At 34.1% G+C, this 20,700-nt stretch overlaps 3 protein-coding genes and 2 long non-coding RNA genes across 5 annotated transcripts; 3 read left to right on the top strand and 2 right to left on the bottom strand.

Moving 5' to 3' along the window:
- Positions 1-3,485: 3,485 nt before the first annotated feature.
- Positions 3,486-5,108, bottom strand: LOC111210616. The gene is made up of 2 exons (XR_007329147.1): positions 4,440-5,108; positions 3,486-4,352 (listed from the first exon to the last, which is right to left on the bottom strand). It is a non-coding gene; the product is annotated as an uncharacterized LOC111210616 (long non-coding RNA).
- Positions 5,109-8,612: 3,504 nt separating this feature from the next.
- LOC106430096 (histone H3.3) lies at positions 8,613-9,446 on the top strand. Its single transcript, XM_013870875.3, has 2 exons — positions 8,613-8,853; positions 8,944-9,446. Exons 1-2 carry the CDS (start codon positions 8,782-8,784, stop codon positions 9,280-9,282), a joined length of 411 nt encoding a protein of 136 aa, XP_013726329.1. The 5' UTR covers positions 8,613-8,781; the 3' UTR covers positions 9,283-9,446.
- A 255-nt stretch (positions 9,447-9,701) lies between these two features.
- Positions 9,702-11,181, bottom strand: LOC111210608 (probable CCR4-associated factor 1 homolog 10). The gene is made up of 2 exons (XM_048769461.1): positions 10,924-11,181; positions 9,702-10,853 (listed from the first exon to the last, which is right to left on the bottom strand). Exon 2 carries the CDS (start codon positions 10,773-10,775, stop codon positions 9,939-9,941), a length of 837 nt encoding a protein of 278 aa, XP_048625418.1. The 5' UTR covers positions 10,776-10,853; positions 10,924-11,181; the 3' UTR covers positions 9,702-9,938.
- A 1,367-nt stretch (positions 11,182-12,548) lies between these two features.
- On the top strand, positions 12,549-14,302 carry LOC111199453. Its single transcript, XR_007329141.1, has 2 exons — positions 12,549-13,399; positions 13,501-14,302. It is a non-coding gene; the product is annotated as an uncharacterized LOC111199453 (long non-coding RNA).
- A 4,451-nt stretch (positions 14,303-18,753) lies between these two features.
- Positions 18,754-20,551, top strand: LOC106430116 (sister chromatid cohesion protein PDS5 homolog D). The gene is made up of 6 exons (XM_013870895.3): positions 18,754-19,010; positions 19,087-19,148; positions 19,236-19,287; positions 19,483-19,587; positions 19,668-19,708; positions 19,850-20,551. The coding sequence occupies exons 1-6, from the start codon at positions 18,939-18,941 to the stop codon at positions 20,343-20,345; spliced, it is 828 nt and encodes a 275-aa protein (XP_013726349.2). The 5' UTR covers positions 18,754-18,938; the 3' UTR covers positions 20,346-20,551.
- The last annotated feature ends 149 nt before the right edge of the window (positions 20,552-20,700 follow it).

Here is a 20,700-nt window from a genome sequence, read left to right as displayed (position 1 = left end):
CGCAAATCCCACGGCTGAGTTCTAGTGAGAAGGCAGAGGAAATTTTCTCTCTCGTTCTCTAAACAGACCTACAAACTATTAATCATTCACATTAACATAAATGTTATGCAAATAATACATACTAAGATTTTTCTTGAAAATGGATTTGGACCTACTCATGTTTATTGTCTCCGGACCAAGAAGGCTGGTACCGTGGTAGAGAGAATCTTAATCAGAGACTTATGTTGTCCATATTAGCGACATAAACAAAATTATTAATTAATTTTTAGTAAATGACAGTGTGGTTGTTAACATTAAAGACCATCAATTGTCTATCTTTTCTTGTTTTTTCAATAAAATATATTTCCTCCGTTTTTTTTTATATTAACGTTTTAGGATTGTACAAATAGATTAAGAAACATTTATTTTTCTAAACAAAAACATCATTAATTATTTACCAACCACAATTTAACCAATAATAAAATAGAAACTATAATATCATTGGTCATCTAGCATTAATTATTAATAAATTTTATATAGAAAATTCAAAATGTCAAATAATTTAGAACAAAATTTTTTTTTTCTAAAACGTCAAATATTAAAAAACTGAGGGAGTATATGTTCTTCTTTTGTTTGTTTTCTACTTTTCTTTTAATAATTTCACAAGTCTATAAATCTACTAAGGAAAAGGTCGAGAACACTAAACTCGGACCCAAAAAGAGTGGTTTCCGACAGATTCTGGTATTTAACTGACATTATTATTAACATTATTTTTCCAATTAAAAAGCAGTATATAATATGGAACTTATAATATAATGACATTAGCCTACAAACAGGAATGTATGTGATGCTCATAGGGATTGTTTTTGATTGATGGTCATATGTCAACTATCACAATTTAATTGTATATATCGATCACAAGACAAAAAATGGCATCTCAGAGCAATAACCATAATTAATTATGGTGGCTTTTTGTTTCCAGCAAATATGAAATATGTCAATACTTTAATAAACATTAGAAACATTAGAATAATAACATATTGTGAATTAAACTAGCTGTACTTAACTTTTAAGCTGAAGATTTTAGATTGGTATTTATTAAACGCTCCTAAATTTATACACTATAATTATCTCTCCATCCATCTTAAAATATAAGACATTACACTGAATTTTTTTTTTTGTTTTACAAAAATTATTCATGGAAAGACGATGAGGCTGATTATAAGGGGATGATGGTTATGTATCAGCTTCATGTTATCTATGTTGTTAGGTTTCGCTTAACAGTGAAGCTTTGTTTTTGCTAATTTAGTTGTTATACGCTTGGCTTGTGATCAACGAAGACTAAGAAAACTAGCTAACGACATAGACAATAATAACATTCAAACATTGTTAGTTAAAAATGCACAAATACTTTAATATATTATAAAGAAAGATTAAAGAAAGAACATAGGAAGCTTTATGTCAGGTTCATGTACGAAAATGATGGAACGTCACCGATGTTTTATCCTCATCTTTCGCTTTGCTTTGCAACGCTGCTAAAGTTGTTCCTCCATGGCTTTGCAGGCATAATTATATACCTAGGCAAACGGCCACGAATGTTTTTCGACTGAATTCCGTTTGTCTCTCATAGTCCTCGTAACGTTTTTTTTTTTTTGACCAAAGTCCTCGTAACGTTCATAACACTTTTTGTCGAATACATATACATTGATTTGGAAAGTTGTTTATTAGTCAATAATATAAAATTTTCTATGTCAGCTCCTTTATCAAAACAATATTATATTCTAGATCTTTGCTCCAACAAAAAAAAGGAACATAAAGAAGGAACTGTAGGCCGAAACCACCATGATTTTAAGAACTCTTAAATGATCATATCAAATAATAGAGAAAGTAGGAAAAGGTAAAAACGATCCAACCAAAAAAAGAAGATAGAAATGTTTCAAAGTAGACAAAACATAGAAGATTAAGAGTGACTTGGTCCCGCGCGCGTGAACGATAGAGAGGGAGAGATTGGGTTTATCCACATTGCTGAAAAAGACTTTGGTTTCTTCTTCCTACTCATCCACATGTTAAGTGAAACATTTGTCAGATGCCGCTAATTTTTTTTAAAACAATTACATCTAAAATATGCTTCAAAAAAAAAAAATTAAAACTTCTAAATTTGTAAAAACAATTTTTCACATAGACACATCTACATGTCCCTAAAATCTCAGGGTCGGCCATATACTCATCAAGTTCTTTTTTGGTTTTGGTGATTACACACCAACCGTTAATTATTTGTTAAAAGAATACAGTTATGACTAATGATATGTTTTGTCATTTTTCAAACTTTGTTTTATATATTTGGAAGTGGAAAACTTTGGCTAGTGTTTGTTCTAATAGTAATAGTTATTTTATGTTTCGTCTTTTGACCAATGAAAGATAAATGGCATTACTAGTCTTCTTTCTCTATAAAAAGTGGGGAAAAAATCTGTAGATAAATCAGCTCTGAGTCGTGTGTCCTAGTGAATCTAGTGATGTATATCTGTCTCACTCGATTCATTCCAAATATGCTTTTAGAAATAAGTATAACTATCTAAATGAAATGAAAACATGTTACATATATTTTTATAATGTCATGGTAAAACTAGGAGAAGGAAATTTGTCTGCTTCTCTTAAGAACCCCAAAGTTAGGCTTTGTTCACTTCCAAAATTGGACCACAGATACACAAAAAAAGAAGCACTTTCAAAATGCAATTAAATTCTGTAATGGACCACTTCTCCACTCTTCTGCGTTCATCTTCAATGCTTCTCTGTGTTGTCCATATCTGTCCACATTGTTTGCTTACTTTTAGTTATGCATTTGACATCTATTTGGGAATCTTAGGCCATTCTGAAATAGCACATAGTTTATCTTTTCTTATTTTCTGGATTCCATTACCCTCGGAATCCAATGTGACTCAGCTTGTATTCAAGAATGTTGTTTAGAAATATTTTAAAACCAACCTTGTTGTTATAAAATGTTGGGCCGAGCCAATAGAGAGGCAATACCCATTGTCACCACTTTACTTTGTTTTTATTTCGGGCTGGCAATCGATTACTTCAGAATTACGCAGATCTAGCACTCTTGTCCCCACACGAAGTGCCCTAAGTTTCACGGCTCGACTAATTTGAATAGTAATGACGACTCTCCTCGGGAGTATTGTTTTTTTTTCTTTTTCTTAATTAAATATTAACCTACAAACTATTTTTTTTTTTGTAAACAGACCTACAAACTATTTTCTTTTTTTGTCATCTTATATTAATACTCCCTCCGTTTTTTATTATAAGTCATTTTAGAGAAACTTTTCTGTTCCAAATTATATGTCGTTTTCGGTTTTCTATGTAAAATTTATTAATAATTAATGTTGTATGACCAATGGTAATATATCTTATATTTTTCTATTGGTTGAATTGTGGTTAGGTAAATAGTTAATGATGTTTTTGTTTAGAAAATATAAAAAATTAATGGTTTTCTTAATCTACGTGTATAGCTGTAAAACGACTTATATTAAAAAACGGAGGGAGTATTAAACAGGATAAAAGTACAAGAACAAAGCCAAAACAGGCCCAAACAAAAGCTAGAAATATATACATAAGCCCACAAACGAGTAGACTTAAACCCACAAGGATGAGGCCCAAAGAAGCCCAATTAAACCCACCCAGAACTAAAGACACGCACACGAAACGTGTATGACAGAGGAGGAAGTGACGGACACGCGTTGAACCGCAGAGAGACCCCCTCTATGACTTCACCGACCAAAGTTTAATGTCGGAGAACAACCTCGTCTGCACCACATCAACCACCGGAAAACCTGCCGGGAACAGGATTACTAACAACGAGCCCACCATCTCATGTGTTTCAACATCGGAGAGCATCAACGATAGTTCGAGATCTCATCCAATACCTTACGCCACAAACACAGAGAAGAGGCTTCACACACATCAGAACCATCATTCATCGGAGAGCTTCAATCGTCCAACGACGAGATTTCATCCGCTCCATCAAACCACCATTCCAACACACATAACCCTCCCATAGATCGGTAACTAACCCAATTACTTTCGTCTTTAGTCTTAAGCCGGCAAACAGAGCTTTGAAAGCCTCCATTTCCAGAGTCATAAGTCAGCGACGACGGAGCTGCGAAGCTTCCATCTCCCGGAGTCGGAACCAAAAGGAGACCGAGATCCTTCCTTCTCACAAACAAAAAACTAAATAAAATAAAAACTCTAAAGACAACACAAACCCGACCGACGGTGGCTAGGGTAGCCAAACCCGCCGGCCGGAGACGCAAATCCCACGGCTGAGTTCTAGTGAGAAGGCAGAGGAAATTTTCTCTCTCGTTCTCTAAACAGACCTACAAACTATTAATCATTCACATTAACATAAATGTTATGCAAATAATACATACTAAGATTTTTCTTGAAAATGGATTTGGACCTACTCATGTTTATTGTCTCCGGACCAAGAAGGCTGGTACCGTGGTAGAGAGAATCTTAATCAGAGACTTATGTTGTCCATATTAGCGACATAAACAAAATTATTAATTAATTTTTAGTAAATGACAGTGTGGTTGTTAACATTAAAGACCATCAATTGTCTATCTTTTCTTGTTTTTTCAATAAAATATATTTCCTCCGTTTTTTTTTATATTAACGTTTTAGGATTGTACAAATAGATTAAAAAACATTTATTTTTCTAAACAAAAACATCATTAATTATTTACCAACCACAATTTAACCAATAATAAAATAGAAACTATAACATCATTGGTCATCTAGCATTAATTATTAATAAATTTTATATAAAAAATTCAAAATGTCAAATAATTTGGAACAAAATTTTTTTTTTCTAAAACGTCAAATATTAAAAAACTGAGGGAGTATATGTTCTTCTTTTGTTTGTTTTCTACTTTTCTTTTAATAATTTCACAAGTCTATAAATCTACTAAGGAAAAGGTCGAGAACACTAAACTCGGACCCAAAAAGAGTGGTTTCCGACAGATTCTGGTATTTAACTGACATTATTATTAACATTATTTTTCCAATTAAAAAGCAGTATATAATATGGAACTTATAATATAATGACATTAGCCTACAAACAGGAATGTATGTGATGCTCATAGGGATTGTTTTTGATTGATGGCCATATGTCAACTATCACAATTTAATTGTATATATCGATCACAAGACAAAAAATGGCATCTCAGAGCAATAACCATAATTAATTATGGTGGCTTTTTGTTTCCAGCAAATATGAAATATGTCAATACTTTAATAAACATTAGAAACATTAGAATAATAACATATTGTGAATTAAACTAGCTGTACTTAACTTTTAAGCTGAAGATTTTAGATTGGTATTTATTAAACGCTCCTAAATTTATACACTATAATTATCTCTCCATCCATCTTAAAATATAAGACATTACACTGAATTTTTTTTTTTTTGTTTTACAAAAATTATTCATGGAAAGACGATGAGGCTGATTATAAGGGGATGATGGTTATGTATCAGCTTCATGTTATCTATGTTGTTAGGTTTCGCTTAACAGTGAAGCTTTGTTTTTGCTAATTTAGTTGTTATACGCTTGGCTTGTGATCAACGAAGACTAAGAAAACTAGCTAACGACATAGACAATAATAACATTCAAACATTGTTAGTTAAAAATGCACAAATACTTTAATATATTATAAAGAAAGATTAAAGAAAGAACATAGGAAGCTTTATGTCAGGTTCATGTACGAAAATGATGGAACGTCACCGATGTTTTATCCTCATCTTTCGCTTTGCTTTGCAACGCTGCTAAAGTTGTTCCTCCATGGCTTTGCAGCATAATTATATACCTAGGCAAACGGCCACGAATGTTTTTCGACTGAATTCCGTTTGTCTCTCATAGTCCTCGTAACGTTTTTTTTTTTTTGACCAAAGTCCTCGTAACGTTCATAACACTTTTTGTCGAATACATATACATTGATTTGGAAAGTTGTTTATTAGTCAATAATATAAAATTTTCTATGTCAGCTCCTTTATCAAAACAATATTATATTCTAGATCTTTGCTCCAACAAAAAAAAAGGAACATAAAGAAGGAACTGTAGGCCGAAACCACCATGATTTTAAGAACTCTTAAATGATCATATCAAATAATAGAGAAAGTAGGAAAAGGTAAAAACGATCCAACCAAAAAAAGAAGATAGAAATGTTTCAAAGTAGACAAAACATAGAAGATTAAGAGTGACTTGGTCCCGCGCGCGTGAACGATAGAGAGGGAGAGATTGGGTTTATCCACATTGCTGAAAAAGACTTTGGTTTCTTCTTCCTACTCATCCACATGTTAAGTGAAACATTTGTCAGATGCCGCTAATTTTTTTTAAAACAATTACATCTAAAATATGCTTCAAAAAAAAAAAATTAAAACTTCTAAATTTGTAAAAACAATTTTTCACATAGACACATCTACATGTCCCTAAAATCTCAGGGTCGGCCATATACTCATCAAGTTCTTTTTTGGTTTTGGTGATTACACACCAACCGTTAATTATTTGTTAAAAGAATACAGTTATGACTAATGATATGTTTTGTCATTTTTCAAACTTTGTTTTATATATTTGGAAGTGGAAAACTTTGGCTAGTGTTTGTTCTAATAGTAATAGTTATTTTATGTTTCGTCTTTTGACCAATGAAAGATAAATGGCATTACTAGTCTTCTTTCTCTATAAAAAGTGGGGAAAAAATCTGTAGATAAATCAGCTCTGAGTCGTGTGTCCTAGTGAATCTAGTGATGTATATCTGTCTCACTCGATTCATTCCAAATATGCTTTTAGAAATAAGTATAACTATCTAAATGAAATGAAAACATGTTACATATATTTTTATAATGTCATGGTAAAACTAGGAGAAGGAAATTTGTCTGCTTCTCTTAAGAACCCCAAAGTTAGGCTTTGTTCACTTCCAAAATTGGACCACAGATACACAAAAAAAGAAGCACTTTCAAAATGCAATTAAATTCTGTAATGGACCACTTCTCCACTCTTCTGCGTTCATCTTCAATGCTTCTCTGTGTTGTCCATATCTGTCCACATTGTTTGCTTACTTTTAGTTATGCATTTGACATCTATTTGGGAATCTTAGGCCATTCTGAAATAGCACATAGTTTATCTTTTCTTATTTTCTGGATTCCATTACCCTCGGAATCCAATGTGACTCAGCTTGTATTCAAGAATGTTGTTTAGAAATATTTTAAAACCAACCTTGTTGTTATAAAATGTTGGGCCGAGCCAATAGAGAGGCAATACCCATTGTCACCACTTTACTTTGTTTTTATTTCGGGCTGGCAATCGATTACTTCAGAATTACGCAGATCTAGTACTCCATTAGTGAAAAATATTTAAACCAAATAGTTTTTCTTAACATAGATACATTTCTAAACTGATACCATAAAGCTTTATTTATGAGAGCGGTTGCTACTTAATTACAGTAGATATACTAGTGAGCTTGGCTCAGGTGTTAATAATTTCAAGAGTCCATTATTGCAATGCTATCAACAAAAACTGATTATACTGGCCTGAGCATAGTGTTTTGAAAAGAGTGGCCTCAAATGACACGAACATGAAAATGCGGACCGCATCAAGTGATGGCTTCGTTTGGAAATCTCAAATTCATGTTTATTTCTTCAACTTTAGATTACGTTGCATGTTATTAAACTTTCAAGAGCTCTTTTGATCAAAATATTGGTATAAAAATAAATATTGGAATTTTTTAAAAATGATTATCATTGATTTATCGTTTTGAATCATGCTTGTAGAATTGTTGAAAGATGTACATAGGTTCGAGTGCACGTACCAACTCTTGTACTACTTGACTTTCTTTTCAGTCTAATTAGCAGCCATCCATGAACATTGTCTAGTTTGACGACTCAGAAGTTACAATTACAATGCCATTACTACGAACTGAACACAGAAGCAAAAACATTAATACTTTATTGACGAAACTAATATTACATGATGTGATTAGGGCTTCGTCCGAACCTCCTCGTAATTCAAAAATACTTTTAGCTTACGACGACATTGCATCCACACCCTCGTCTTTCTATGTGTTGAGTTATGTTTCCTCATTACTCTACTAGCCTAACAATAATCAACGAAGTGACATCAAATCACAAACAGTGTTTTAACAGGTAAGATATCACAACGTAAGCTCTACATGAACTTATTTGGTTAACTATCATGGAGAGCGACGAATGTCGAAGCCATCGGAGAATAAAAAGTTACCGCGATTTGGCGCCGTCTGAGAAGAGTGAAGGAGAAGTAATACCGAGTTTCGAGTTTTAAAATTTAAATGTGTTTTCAAAACAGAACCGGACGTGACCCAAAATTTAATTGATTTCGAAACCGAACCGGAGCTTGTCTAATCAGAGTCAAGAAACACGTCTCTGCCCAAGATTGCTAATTACCAACGAATGATTCGAAATTAACATTACTCCAAACGTCAAGAAACACATATCTCCACGTCATCAATCCTTTCAAGAACTGAGCCAATTAAAAGCGAAGGCGCTAATTGCCACGTCAGCTATCTAAATCGTTAAACAGATCTGGACCGTCGAAGATATTAACATCGTACTTCTTCTGTACCTCCCAAAAATTAACCGACCAAACATCCGATCTATATAAAGGAAGGAACAACCTTTTACTGTTTCTCATCAAACAAATCTCGCCTCTTGCAACTTTCTTCGAATCCTCCTAAACCTCTTGCAAAAAAAAAGTTCGCATCTTTGAGAAGAAGACAATGGCTCGTACGAAGCAAACCGCAAGAAAATCCACCGGAGGAAAAGCTCCCAGGAAGCAGCTCGCCACCAAGGTTTGTTCTTTCGATCTTCTCTACCTTTGTAATTGAAATTGAATCTAGGGTTTGTGATCTTGTTGTCTCTAACGAATTTCTTTTACACAGGCGGCGAGGAAGTCTGCACCGACCACCGGAGGAGTGAAGAAGCCTCACCGTTACCGTCCCGGAACCGTGGCTCTTCGTGAGATTAGAAAGTACCAGAAGAGTACGGAGTTGCTGATCCGTAAACTCCCCTTCCAGCGTCTTGTTCGCGAGATTGCTCAGGACTTTAAGACGGATCTGAGGTTTCAGAGCCACGCTGTTTTAGCTCTTCAGGAGGCGGCGGAGGCTTATCTTGTGGGTCTGTTCGAGGACACCAATCTCTGTGCTATTCACGCTAAGAGGGTTACCATAATGCCCAAGGATATTCAATTGGCCAGAAGGATTCGTGGAGAACGTGCTTAAGATGATGTAGTTTTCCCCTATTCAGTTTAGATTACTATCTTTGTATTAGTGTTTTTGCCTTTTCCCTTTTGTTTTTTTCTTCCAAAATACATGTTAAATCTTCTCAACAGTTCGTTTACTCAAAACAATCTTTTATTATCAATGAAGTTTATTTGTTTTAACGATTTTATTCGATAGCATTGATGAATCCCTTGTTCGACTCGGTACCATGTCTCCAAAATCTTTGGTACTTACACAGAAAGGGATCACTTGCAGGGTATTCTTCGAACTCTCAAAACACTTTTTTTTTCGTCTTAGTTTTTTTTTTTTTTTCTTTTTCTGAAACACCTTTGCGTCTTAGTTATATCTAATTAACAAGTTAACAATTTGAATACAACGTTAAAGTTACCGATCCATTACCAAGAACACGAATAAAAGTATAAAAATTATAATTTGGAGATTATTTATTAATAAAAAGGGTAGCTGAATTGATTATACATTCATTTGATCAAAGGGGTTTTCATGAAAGAAGAACAACAAAGACACAACATTCACTTACTAAAAACCAATTTTGCCAATTTACACATAGACAAGTTCTAATTGGTCTCTTCACACTCACAAATCCTAAAACCTAATAATCAACTTCCCTCAATAATTAACCTTATTATTTCTCTCTCTTAATTAGCAACATTAGTACCACCACCATCTTCCACACCTAGACCATACAGCACACCAGAGTATCTCTCAGTCGAACCAGGGAAATACCGCTCCTTAAGCTTCCTAAACGACCCCAACGTAAGCAAGCTATCCGACCCGGCCTGATGACAAACCCCAACTCTCTCCACCCCCATAAGCTCCGCGAGCCTGTTCAACCCACCAAACAGCCCGTTGCAGAACGTCATCAAGTGCTTGATATCGTACACCGTGGGGAAGTAGACATACAAGAGCTTGAAGAAATCCGCCTGCTTGATCGGCAGCTCCTTACACGTCAGCAGCTTCACCAAATAACCAAAATCATAACCTCCATGGAAAGTAACCCACGAGATGGAATCGTTGAGCACGATCCCGGAGGACATCATGAGCTCCCCGAAGCGAGCCACGTCGATCCCTCTCTCGAGGTTCTTCTTGAAATCGATCCCGCACTGGCGGAGAAGCTCGATGGACTCGCTCGCGTAGATGTCTTCGCCGATGTTGAACTCGCGGAAGTTGAACTGCCAGACGCAGAACTTGTCGTCGGCGCCGCAGGTGGGGAGGTTGCCGTCCTCGTCGGAGAAGGTGAGGCCGACTTGGATGAGCTTGAGGAGGTCGACGTTCTCCTTGAGGGTGCGGTAGTTGAGGTCGTTGTTGTGCTTGAAGGTCTCGACGGGCTTGAGGACCACGCCGGGGAACTCGGTGTCCATCGCCACGTAGGTGAATTTGTCGACGATCTCACGGATTAACGCGAACTCCTCGAGGAGGTTGTCGTTCCAGACCTCCCGAATCGTGATTGAGTCTTCTTTGAGAGTCTCCGCCATTGTAATTACAGATCTGGGGATACAGCATAGGCGGGGAAGGGAGAAAATCGAATGGATCTGAGAACGAGAGGTTCCGATCTGCGATTAATCACCAGATGAAGATCAGGAAACTCGATTTTCAAGAAAAGGAAGAAGAAGGGGAGCGTACCTCAGATGACGTAATACGAGCAGATCTACGAAGAGAGAGAGAGATCCGTGCGTCTCTGGTGGAGAACTTTATCGGGTCAACCGGAGAGAGATGAAAGGCTTTGGTGGTGGGGGTGGTAAATAAAGAGAGAAACGATGGAGACAAGTGTGTGAGCCACCAGAAACGATGCCGTTTTTGATTGATGATGGGAGCGTCGTTACGACGACGTTTTAGCGTGGGCCAATCATTGCATTCTGGCCAGTTTGCCAATTATTTTATGAGAAATTTTTACTCTCAGAATATTTATCCGAATTTTTATGTAATGATTAATTGAATTATGTAAATAATGTGGATGTAATATATGATATGATGACCATTTTTCTATTAATGTGCATCACGGAAATTCCGTTGGTTTTCTATCCGAATTTTCTTTCCGGTTTATAGACCTACCTCCATTATTATTATTTTCGTTTTTTTGTATGTAATTAGTATTATTATATGGTATGACTAAAGTATTGAGAGTTAAGTTGGTAACCATCATATTCTTATATCTTCTTATGACGAACGTTTTAGTTCATGCCAAAAGTTATACTTTATTATTTATATAAAGAACCAAATCTAAAATTTTGAGGATCATAAATATTTACTAGAAAATTCTGTGTCTATAAATAGCTTTCAAAAAAGATAGGAATCGATGTCAATGTTTTACTGGATTTATAATCAGATCCAACCCTGCTTATATAGTTCACAAGATTTTTTTTCTTTTGTCACATATATTTCATAGATAAAATTGCTTAACTGTATAATATGATTTGACTTTGTATATTCGTATATATATACAACTTGAGAGAATACGCTTCATATATTTTGCATGCATCAGCATTAATCAATAACTTCTTGCATAGGAGTATAATATTTTCTCTCATCAGTTACGGTTTTTCTTTTATTAAAGGATATATTCATTGTTCAAAACTATAAAATATTCTATGACAAATCTTATCTTATACATCATGATTTACAAACACTTTCGTTCATGTATAGAACCTTAGTCTTGTTCCCAAAAAAAAAAAAGCTTTGCACTTTCACCAAAGCAATCAAGTTTGTTGTTCGTTAGAAAAGAAATCTACAAAACGATTCTCCAACTCAAACAAGGACCAAAGGATTACGCATACTAATTCTCATAAATCATCATTAATACATTATCCCGGAGTCAAGGCATCATCGTGCTTCCCACTTACCCTGAAGCATAACATGCGGCTTTGTAATAATGGAGAACTAGTATATAAATATTTAGACACTGTACATTTTTATAAATGAATAAATCCGATAAATAAAAAAATTCAATTTAAATATGACATAGTTTGATAAAAAATAAGAACATAATAAAATTTAAAAACTCTTAAACATATACATAATTTGATTTAAAACCATGAATTAATTATTGTATAAAGCTTGTATATAATTTATACAAACCTAAACGTTATATTTACGTTTTCCTTCAAAATTAAATCAGTCTCTAACGTATTTTATCAAATTACAATTGAAAGTTTATTTATATTTTATGATATATAAGTTTGATAACTAAAAATGTCAAATAAACTGATAAAAGAGACAAAATTCAAAATCTACAAAATCTAATTAATTTAGGGGAAATTTTACTATTACACTTTGTTGGATACCACTTTTCAACTTTACCATCAGTCTAAGGACATTTTTAGAAATACCACTTTCATTAATGAGCAAAAGACAATAATACCCTTACCTTATCTTCTTCTCCACCATCAGTTTCTCTCCCTCTCCCCGAGTCCCCGTCGTCTCTCTCTCACCGTTGAGTCACCGTCGTCTCTCTCTCTCTCCGTCGAGTTCTGGCGTCTCTCTCTCACCGTCTAGTTTTGGCGTCTCTCTCTCATCGTCAATCTCTCTCTCACCATCGACCTCCGGCGACGAAATCGATTCAAAATCTCCAATATGTCGACTCCTATACGTGATTCACAACTTGTATGTCTCTAATTTCTGTATTTGTTTGTTCTCTAATTTCTGTATTTTTTGTTTGATTCGATTTTGTGCTTTCTTTTATCGAAAAATCAAACAATGTTCTCTTAGATATCTCTTTTAAAGAGGTCGATCTAAGAGAAACTGATTTGATAGTGAAATGTTGAGAGTGAAAAAATTGAGTATTTGAAAACTTAAATCTGGTTTTGAAGTCATATTAAGATTGATCTGAATGGTTCCGGCTAAGAAAGAGATTTTCCGATAGTGAAAACTGCATATTAAGGAAGAGATAATTTCTGATAGTGAAAACTGAATATTAAGGAATTATAACTCCTTATAAATCTGGGTTTCATGAGATTGTTGATAAATACAACTCAATGATTTATAAGTGAAGAAAAAAGATGCAATGAAACAAAAGTCACAGGTACAAAAGTCACAGATCACGAAGCCATGGCAAACATGAAGACTAAGTTTATGGCTTTATGGGATGGGTTTTCTACTGATCGTAAGTTGAATCCTTCACCTTTCAGCTCATTCTAGTGCAGTCTAGAGCATGCTCTACTTGGATACAATAGTTTTTAAATGAGTATAATGGTTGCTTTGTAGCGAATGCGAGTACTCGCCTGTGGATTGAGATGGGCAAGGGAACCAGATGAGGTGGAAGCAGCTACTTTATGTATTTTTTTTTGTTCGAAGAAAGTCAACGAAGGTAGGTTTAGAACATGTCGATCTAAGGGAAAGAGTTTCGATAGTAAACATTGAATTTTCAAAAAATTATAAACCTTTATAAATCTGGGTTCAAGTAATTTTAGGATTTTCGTTCCTCTGTTATCCAAAAAACAAATAAGGTTGATTTAGACTTGTCATTTAAATAGTTCTAGTTAGGAGAAAGATTTTTGGATAGTGAACATTGCATTTTAAAGAATTATAACCTCTTATAAATCTGGGGCTTAGGATATTGTCGATAGTACAACTTAGTGCAATACAAGGTTTTATAAATAAAGGTTGTAAACAGGAGTTGATCATATATGTCTATAAAAACATATAAATGTGTGAATTTGAAAAGTCTCGTATTTTATTATATATTATTTGTAAGGCTGTTATCGAAATACATGAACATTATGATTGGATAATATCATAATGTATTTTTAGACAAGGATTGAAAGTTAACATCATCTTTTTATTTCGTCTTACAGTTAGATAGCAATGAATTGCACATCTTTGAGATTGCCTCTGAGGATTTATGAAGCTGGAACAGAACCAGTAGACAATCCAAAAGTGATTATCCAATCGGTGTCTTTGTCAATAATGTGAAGTGTTTATAAAAGATTATAAATGTAGTTTTATAGGAGTTTATAAAATTATAAATTAGAGATTTGTAGAGACTTATAAAACGTTGTTTATTCTTTGTTACATCTTGTGGTTAATACAGTGTTTGGATTCCCCGAAGAATACAAACATTTCGTGAACCCAACACCTCCTGGTCTTGATAACATGGATCATGACAGTTCAACAAGGATATAAAATGAAGAAAAGCTAATGGGAACAAGGATTTGTGAATTTACATTTTGCAACGTATGATATAAGGCAATAACACATGAAAGAAGATAAAAATAAAGAGCAAAGGAAAGATGAAGAGCAAATAAGAGTTTATAAATCATTTATAAAAGTTTATAAAACAATTTGTAAAGTTTATAATCTATTTATAAAGGTTTATAAAACAATTAATAAAGTCTATAAACCATTTATAACTGTTTATAAAAATGTTATGAAAGTTTATAAACAATTTATAAGGGATATGCATACAATTTATAAGGTTTATTGGTTTATGAATCACTTAGAAAGTCTCTTAAATCGTTTGTAAGAGTCTATAAACCATCTATAAAGGCTTATAAACAATTTATAAAGTATATAAACTATTTATAAATGCTTATTACAAATATTATAAAAGTTTATAAATCATTTATAAGGGGTATGTATATAATTTATAAGGTTTATAGAGGTATATACATGTTTAGAAATCAATTGGAGATCTTAAATCAATTATTAGAGTCTATAACCATTTAGAAAAGCTTATTAAACAAGTTATAAGAGTTAATAAAATAATTTTCTAGGGTTTAGAAAGGTACACAAATAATTTATAAGAGTTTATAAAATATTTATAAAAACAATTTATATGAATATGTTCTAAACAACCGACTTCGTCAACTCTTTAATGTTGTTCAATTCAGTCTTAGAATGTGTGTGAGTTTCTCTCTACAACATTAATCATGAAATTATTTACTAAAAGTTAAATTTGTTCCATTTTTTTACACCTTTATAAAATATAAATCTGGATTTCAGGATATTGTCAAAAGTACAACTCGACGATTTATAAGTCTTTATAAAAAAGTTTTTGAATAAGAGTTCAAGTAATTTTAGGATTTGCTTCCTTCTGTTATCCAAAAAGCAAATAAGGCTTAGTTGGACTTGTTATTTGAATAATTCTGGTTAAGATTAAGATTTTCGGATAGTGAACACTGCATTTTTATAGAATTATAATTTTTTATAAATCTGGATTTCATGATATTGTTAAAAGTATAACTTGACGATTTATAAGTCTTTATAAAGAAGTTTTTAAACAAGAGTTGATCGCATATGTCTATAAAAACATATAAATGTGTGAACTTGAGAAGTCTTGTGAGGAAGAATGCTAGGCAGAATAAGTATAAGGAACTCAAAAATGATTTATAAACGTTTATAAATTGATTTATAATGGCTTACAAGTTAATTTTTCTAAAGTCCCTCAAAAATATAATCAACACAAAAAGGCATATTTGGTGAAAGAGCCACGTCCTTCAGCAAGGGATATACTCCCTCAACCCTCTCTGTAGACTGTATAGAGACCATGCTTGTGATCAGAATCAAACAAGCTCATTTCATGGTTTAGTTTTATAAATACTACTACGTACTTTAACTCATGTGGATGGAGAAGAGAATGTGAGAAACACCTAGATCTCAAATGAAGGAAGTGGAATCAGCAGCTCGCCCTCCCTAAAAGCTCCATCTACAAGTATAGTCTGAGCCCTTGGACGCGACAACATCCTAATTAAGAGATGTCTGAAGAAGATGAGAGAGAAGAATGTATTAAGAAACCAACTCTGCAACTTTTATAAAGCATTATAAATATGTAATTCTTTGATCGCACAAACCACGTTCTTGTTCAGAATTCCTCTTGCTTCTTCAAACAGCTCACCAACCTTGTCGATCTTCAAAATCTGAATGCAAGCCAATCACATATTATTCCTACGCATCAGCACTAGCTCACTTCCAAAAACAAGATTCAAAAATAATATGTTTTTGTAACTCAACAAACTCATGCGCCATCTCCACTGCTTCTTTAGATATTATACACAAAACAAGACATAAAAAAATGAATCTCATAAAGTACCAAACATAACGTTACGTTACCAAAATACCAACCTTCCACATCATATCATATAATTGTGATCTAAGCCTTTCCATTTGCAACATAAAAACATGAACTCAATAATTTCTATACAATAATTTTTTAAGTCTTTATGAAAATGTAAAAGGAGTTCTAAATATCTCAAGGGCATTACCATAGACAACCTTGTTTCGCACAATCAAAGAGAGTGTGTACATGTATTTTTGCAATATAAAAACACGAAGCTAGTGATTGTGTCGGAGTAAATAACAAAGCCTTATAATAAAACATGACCAAAGAGTTAACCTAAGAAATTGTTGCACAAAAATGAAGAAGTACTCCACTTTCTTTATGTTAGCTCATAAAGGAGGTCACTTGGAGATCGTTCCTAATAAAACCTCTTTTGTGTATTATTTATAACATTTTATAAAATTGTATCCATTAATAAGAGTTTATAATTATTTATAAGCATTTATAAATTATAGTACACACCAGATAGCCATTGATGTAGCTTCCTCGGCTAAAACATGATTTCCTGTAACAATACCTTTCTTGCTGATCTCAAGGCAAAAGTGAACATTTGTTTCATTGCGTTGCTTCCTCCTGGCATATCTGGCGAAAGAGCCACGTCCTTCAACAAGGGATATATTGCCTCACCCTCTATGTAGACTGTGCAGAGACCATGCTTGTGATCATAATCAAACAAACTCATTTCAAGGTTTAATTTTATAAATACTACTACTTACCTTAACTCTTGTGGATGTGAAAAGGAATGTGAGAAACACCAAGATCTCAAATGAAAGAAGTGGAATCAGTGGAATATGAGACAAGGGAACCTGAAAGAAGAGATGAGATGATTGGAGAGAATCAAATTAAAGACTTGAGACTATTTTTTTTAATTTGAAAATCAAAGCAAAGATGGAGCTCACATCGATGAAAGTGGACAAATTAGAAGACTCGTTGAACATCTTCACCCATGGGAGCGATACTCCGGACAGTGCCTTTGCAAAGTAATCGGATTTCACCGTAGCTTTGTCGGATCTCGCCGTAGCTTCAGCGGATCTCGCCGTAGCTTCGTCGGATCTTGCCGCAGCTTTGTATGGTTTCACCGTAGCTTCGTCGGTTCTATTCTTAGCTTCGTTCGTCGGATCTCGCCGGACAACTCTGCAGCGTCGTCCAATCTCGCCGGAGAACTCGTCACCGCCGGAATCCGTCACCGATTTGAATCTGAGATGATGAAATTTAATTATCGTGAGATGTAGGAGAGAAGAGTTAGTCTTAGGTTTAATTAGTTAGGGGTATAATGGTACTTTAGCCATTAAAATTTTAATGGTAAATTTGAAAAGTGTAAAGTTGAAAAGTGGTATTAGAAAAATGGTATTAGTGGCAATTCCCCATTAATTTATAATATCACAAATTAAAAATATTTTAAAACTGCATATATCTAATTTTAAAAGTATTTTTAATAATTATATGAATTAATAAAATATCTTAATTTCAACATTATTTATTTGTAAAATTTTAACTGTGTATAATATCCAGTAGGGTGTATTATAACACATTTTCAATTAGGTCTAAATATCAGAAGACTAACAACACTAAAAATATCAAGTAAGGGTTTAAAGAACATTAAATGGCATCATCTAAAAGTTACTGTAATTAGTAACAAACGTATAGAATAACATGCAGGTTATAACTAATTTTTTTTAATCAAACTTTCCGAAATAAATGCAAACTGTGTAGGAGACACAAGGGAAAGCAAAATCAGTTTGAGCAACGTTAAAATTATTTTTTATTTGTTAGGATGAACCAAATACTTTTAGAACATGTCCGTTATAAATCCGACCAAATGTTTTAACTATCTAACAACAATGTGATATTGTCTATTTTGATAAAAAAGTTCTCAGTATTTTGTTTTTAAATTTATTCTCAAATTTATATCAAATATAATTGGACACTCATATTTTTTTTGTTTATTATTTTAATACGACAATGAAATCATTTATTTATCCTACTCGTCTTTAAATTTTTTTATTTATTAAATATCACTGAGTCTTACATGACAATTTCATCGGTTTTGAAAAATATTTACTTTTATTATTTAAGTTTTGCAAAATTTATTTTCTTATTTGCCATATTTAATCCAAAAGTATTTTTTTCTCTTGTAAAAACTACACTATTTATCAGCAACGCGTTAGTAATAAAATATCTGCCAAGAGTAGGCTTTTAACTTAAACACTTTAAGACAGAAGAAAAGAAAAGACACTCGGACACTTTTAGTGGAAAGGATTAGGACAAGTACTACACGGTTAAACATGAGCCATTCACTTAGACAAGAAGCAAAACACGGTTAAACATGTGGTCAGCATCACTCACGTGACCGATGACTCTTATGTAGTAAAAACGCACGTGCCGTTTTATGCTGGTTCGTTTCAACAATTATTCAAGGGGGGGAATGACACACCCTTTCGAACCCTAAAAAATCTCCAATTTAAATTGAATCTTCCCTCATTCTCTCTCTCTCTCTCACAATTCATCCCTCTTACTGCGCTGTAAGAGAAGATCTCTCTCTCTCTCTCTCTCTCCGACCTAGATTCCCTCTCAATTGTCTGAAAAAATGGTTGGTGCTAAGAAGCTCTCATCATCACCCGCCAAGACTGAACCTTCAACTGTCTCTGGGAAGGATAAGGTTTTCTCAATCGATCATACAATTGAACTCCGATTCTTCTCGTTTGCAATTGATTCGAACTAATGATTTGTAACAGGTGAGCAATGGTGAAGAGTTGGTGGGTTCAAGGGTTAAGGTTTGGTGGCCGATAGATCGCAAGTGAGTTACTCGATCTAACTTGATAAAGTTTTGGTTTTTAAGTAATTGTGATGTTTGAATCTTACAGATCTCTCTTTGGTTGTGTAGATTCTACAAAGGAGTGGTTGATTCGTTTAACTCTCGCACTAAGAATCATCGGGTAATGATCATGTCCTTTGTTTCTGTAGATCTGGCTTTGATGTAGATTCAGTTACATCTTTCATTAAATGAATTGTTGATATTGATTTGAGTTAGGTTGATTTCAGGATCCTTAATTATCCAATTTTAGTTGCATTCAATTAGTCAATTAATGTTTGTTACCTTACTTTGCTTTGCTAACGTTGTGTGATAATAGGTTTTTTATGATGATGGTGAGAAAGAGATCTTGGATATGAACAACGAGAGGTGGGAGTTAGTTGGAGAAGATGATGATGATGATGATGAGGATAATGCTGATGAGGTAGAGAGTTGTTTTTATCATTTTTATTGTCGATTTGGTTGTTGAGGATTATTTATTAATGGTTTAATAACTCTCTACAGGACAAGTCTGACGATGAGATCGCTGATGTTATCCCAGCACCGTAAGTAGAGAGACTCTTCTTATTCTTGATCATGTCTTGATTCAGAACCTGTGTGTTGTGTTTGGTAGTATCGATAATCTCATGAGGTTAATGTGGCTGTTATGTTATCGTTTGATACATCTTGGGCCAAACTCTTTACAGGACTAACAGGAAGTCTGCTAGGACAAATGGTGTCATGGGGGATATTGGTGGGAAGATGGTAGCAGCGGCATCGCGTCTGAGGTCATGCAACAAGATTTCTGAAGCAACCAACGGGAAGAAGAAAGGGGCTTCTTCATCTCCATCAGAGGCTGTCTCTGAAAAGGAGGCAAAACCTATGGCTTCCTCTACGAAGAGCAAGAGGAAGAGGACTGATGATGAAGAGGTGGGTGATGATGAGCATGCATCTGACGATGAATCCAAGCCTCTGCAGATTTTGGTTGATAAGTTGAAGGGCAAGAAGAAGAAGAAGGAGGAGAAGGAAGCTCCCAAGGAAGAAGCCGAAGAGGGTGATACCAAGGAAGAAGAGGAAGAGGGTGAAGGACCAGAGGAAGCAGTGGAAGAGGGTGAACCCAAGGAAGAAGGGGAAGAGGAAGAGGGTGGACCCAAGGAAGAAGAGGAAGAGGAAGAGGAAGAGGAAGAGGAGGAAGAGGCTTAGACAACAGTTGCGCGGTCTGTCTCTATGTGGAAGTACTGTAGAAGAGTTTTTAATTTATACAGCTGAGTCTTATTTGGTTAAAAGTATAGGACTTTGTAGGGATTTTAGGCTATGTTGATTCGAAAATTGTGCAGCCATAGGGGTTGATGAGGTAAAGCTAATCTGTTGAACTATGATTTGTGAATCAATGTTTACCATTTATTTAATCGCAGCCCCTCTCTGATATTGAATCGTGTTTTTCACTTGCAATGCAGTTTTAAAAGCTTCACATATTGTTGTTAAAAAATTGCTCAACATATTCAGATGGCAAAAGAAAAAAACTCGTGTGCTCATGTTCTGATATAAACTAGAGATA

The sequence above is a fragment of the Brassica napus genome, chromosome A3 (genome assembly GCF_020379485.1).
Source record: "Brassica napus cultivar Da-Ae chromosome A3, Da-Ae, whole genome shotgun sequence".
Taxonomy (NCBI): domain Eukaryota; kingdom Viridiplantae; phylum Streptophyta; class Magnoliopsida; order Brassicales; family Brassicaceae; genus Brassica; species Brassica napus.
The sequence above is the reverse complement of the archived record's forward strand: the minus strand, read 5'-3'. Positions and strand labels throughout refer to the sequence as shown.

What these genes read in the sequence shown, in the direction of transcription:
- LOC106430096 (XM_013870875.3), top strand. Translation starts at nt 8,782, where the DNA reads ATGGCTCGTACGAAGCAAACCGCAAGAAAATCCACCGGAGGAAAAGCT. An exon ending in GGAAGCAGCTCGCCACCAAG is followed by an intron (nt 8,854 to 8,943) that starts GTTTGTTCTTTC and finishes TCTTTTACACAG; the next exon opens with GCGGCGAGGAAGTCTGCACC.
- LOC111210608 (XM_048769461.1), bottom strand. Translation starts at nt 10,775, where the DNA reads ATGGCGGAGACTCTCAAAGAAGACTCAATCACGATTCGGGAGGTCTGG.
- LOC106430116 (XM_013870895.3), top strand. Translation starts at nt 18,939, where the DNA reads ATGGTTGGTGCTAAGAAGCTCTCATCATCACCCGCCAAGACTGAACCT. An exon ending in CTCGCACTAAGAATCATCGG is followed by an intron (nt 19,288 to 19,482) that starts GTAATGATCATG and finishes GTGTGATAATAG; the next exon opens with GTTTTTTATGATGATGGTGA. An exon ending in ATGAGGATAATGCTGATGAG is followed by an intron (nt 19,588 to 19,667) that starts GTAGAGAGTTGT and finishes AACTCTCTACAG; the next exon opens with GACAAGTCTGACGATGAGAT.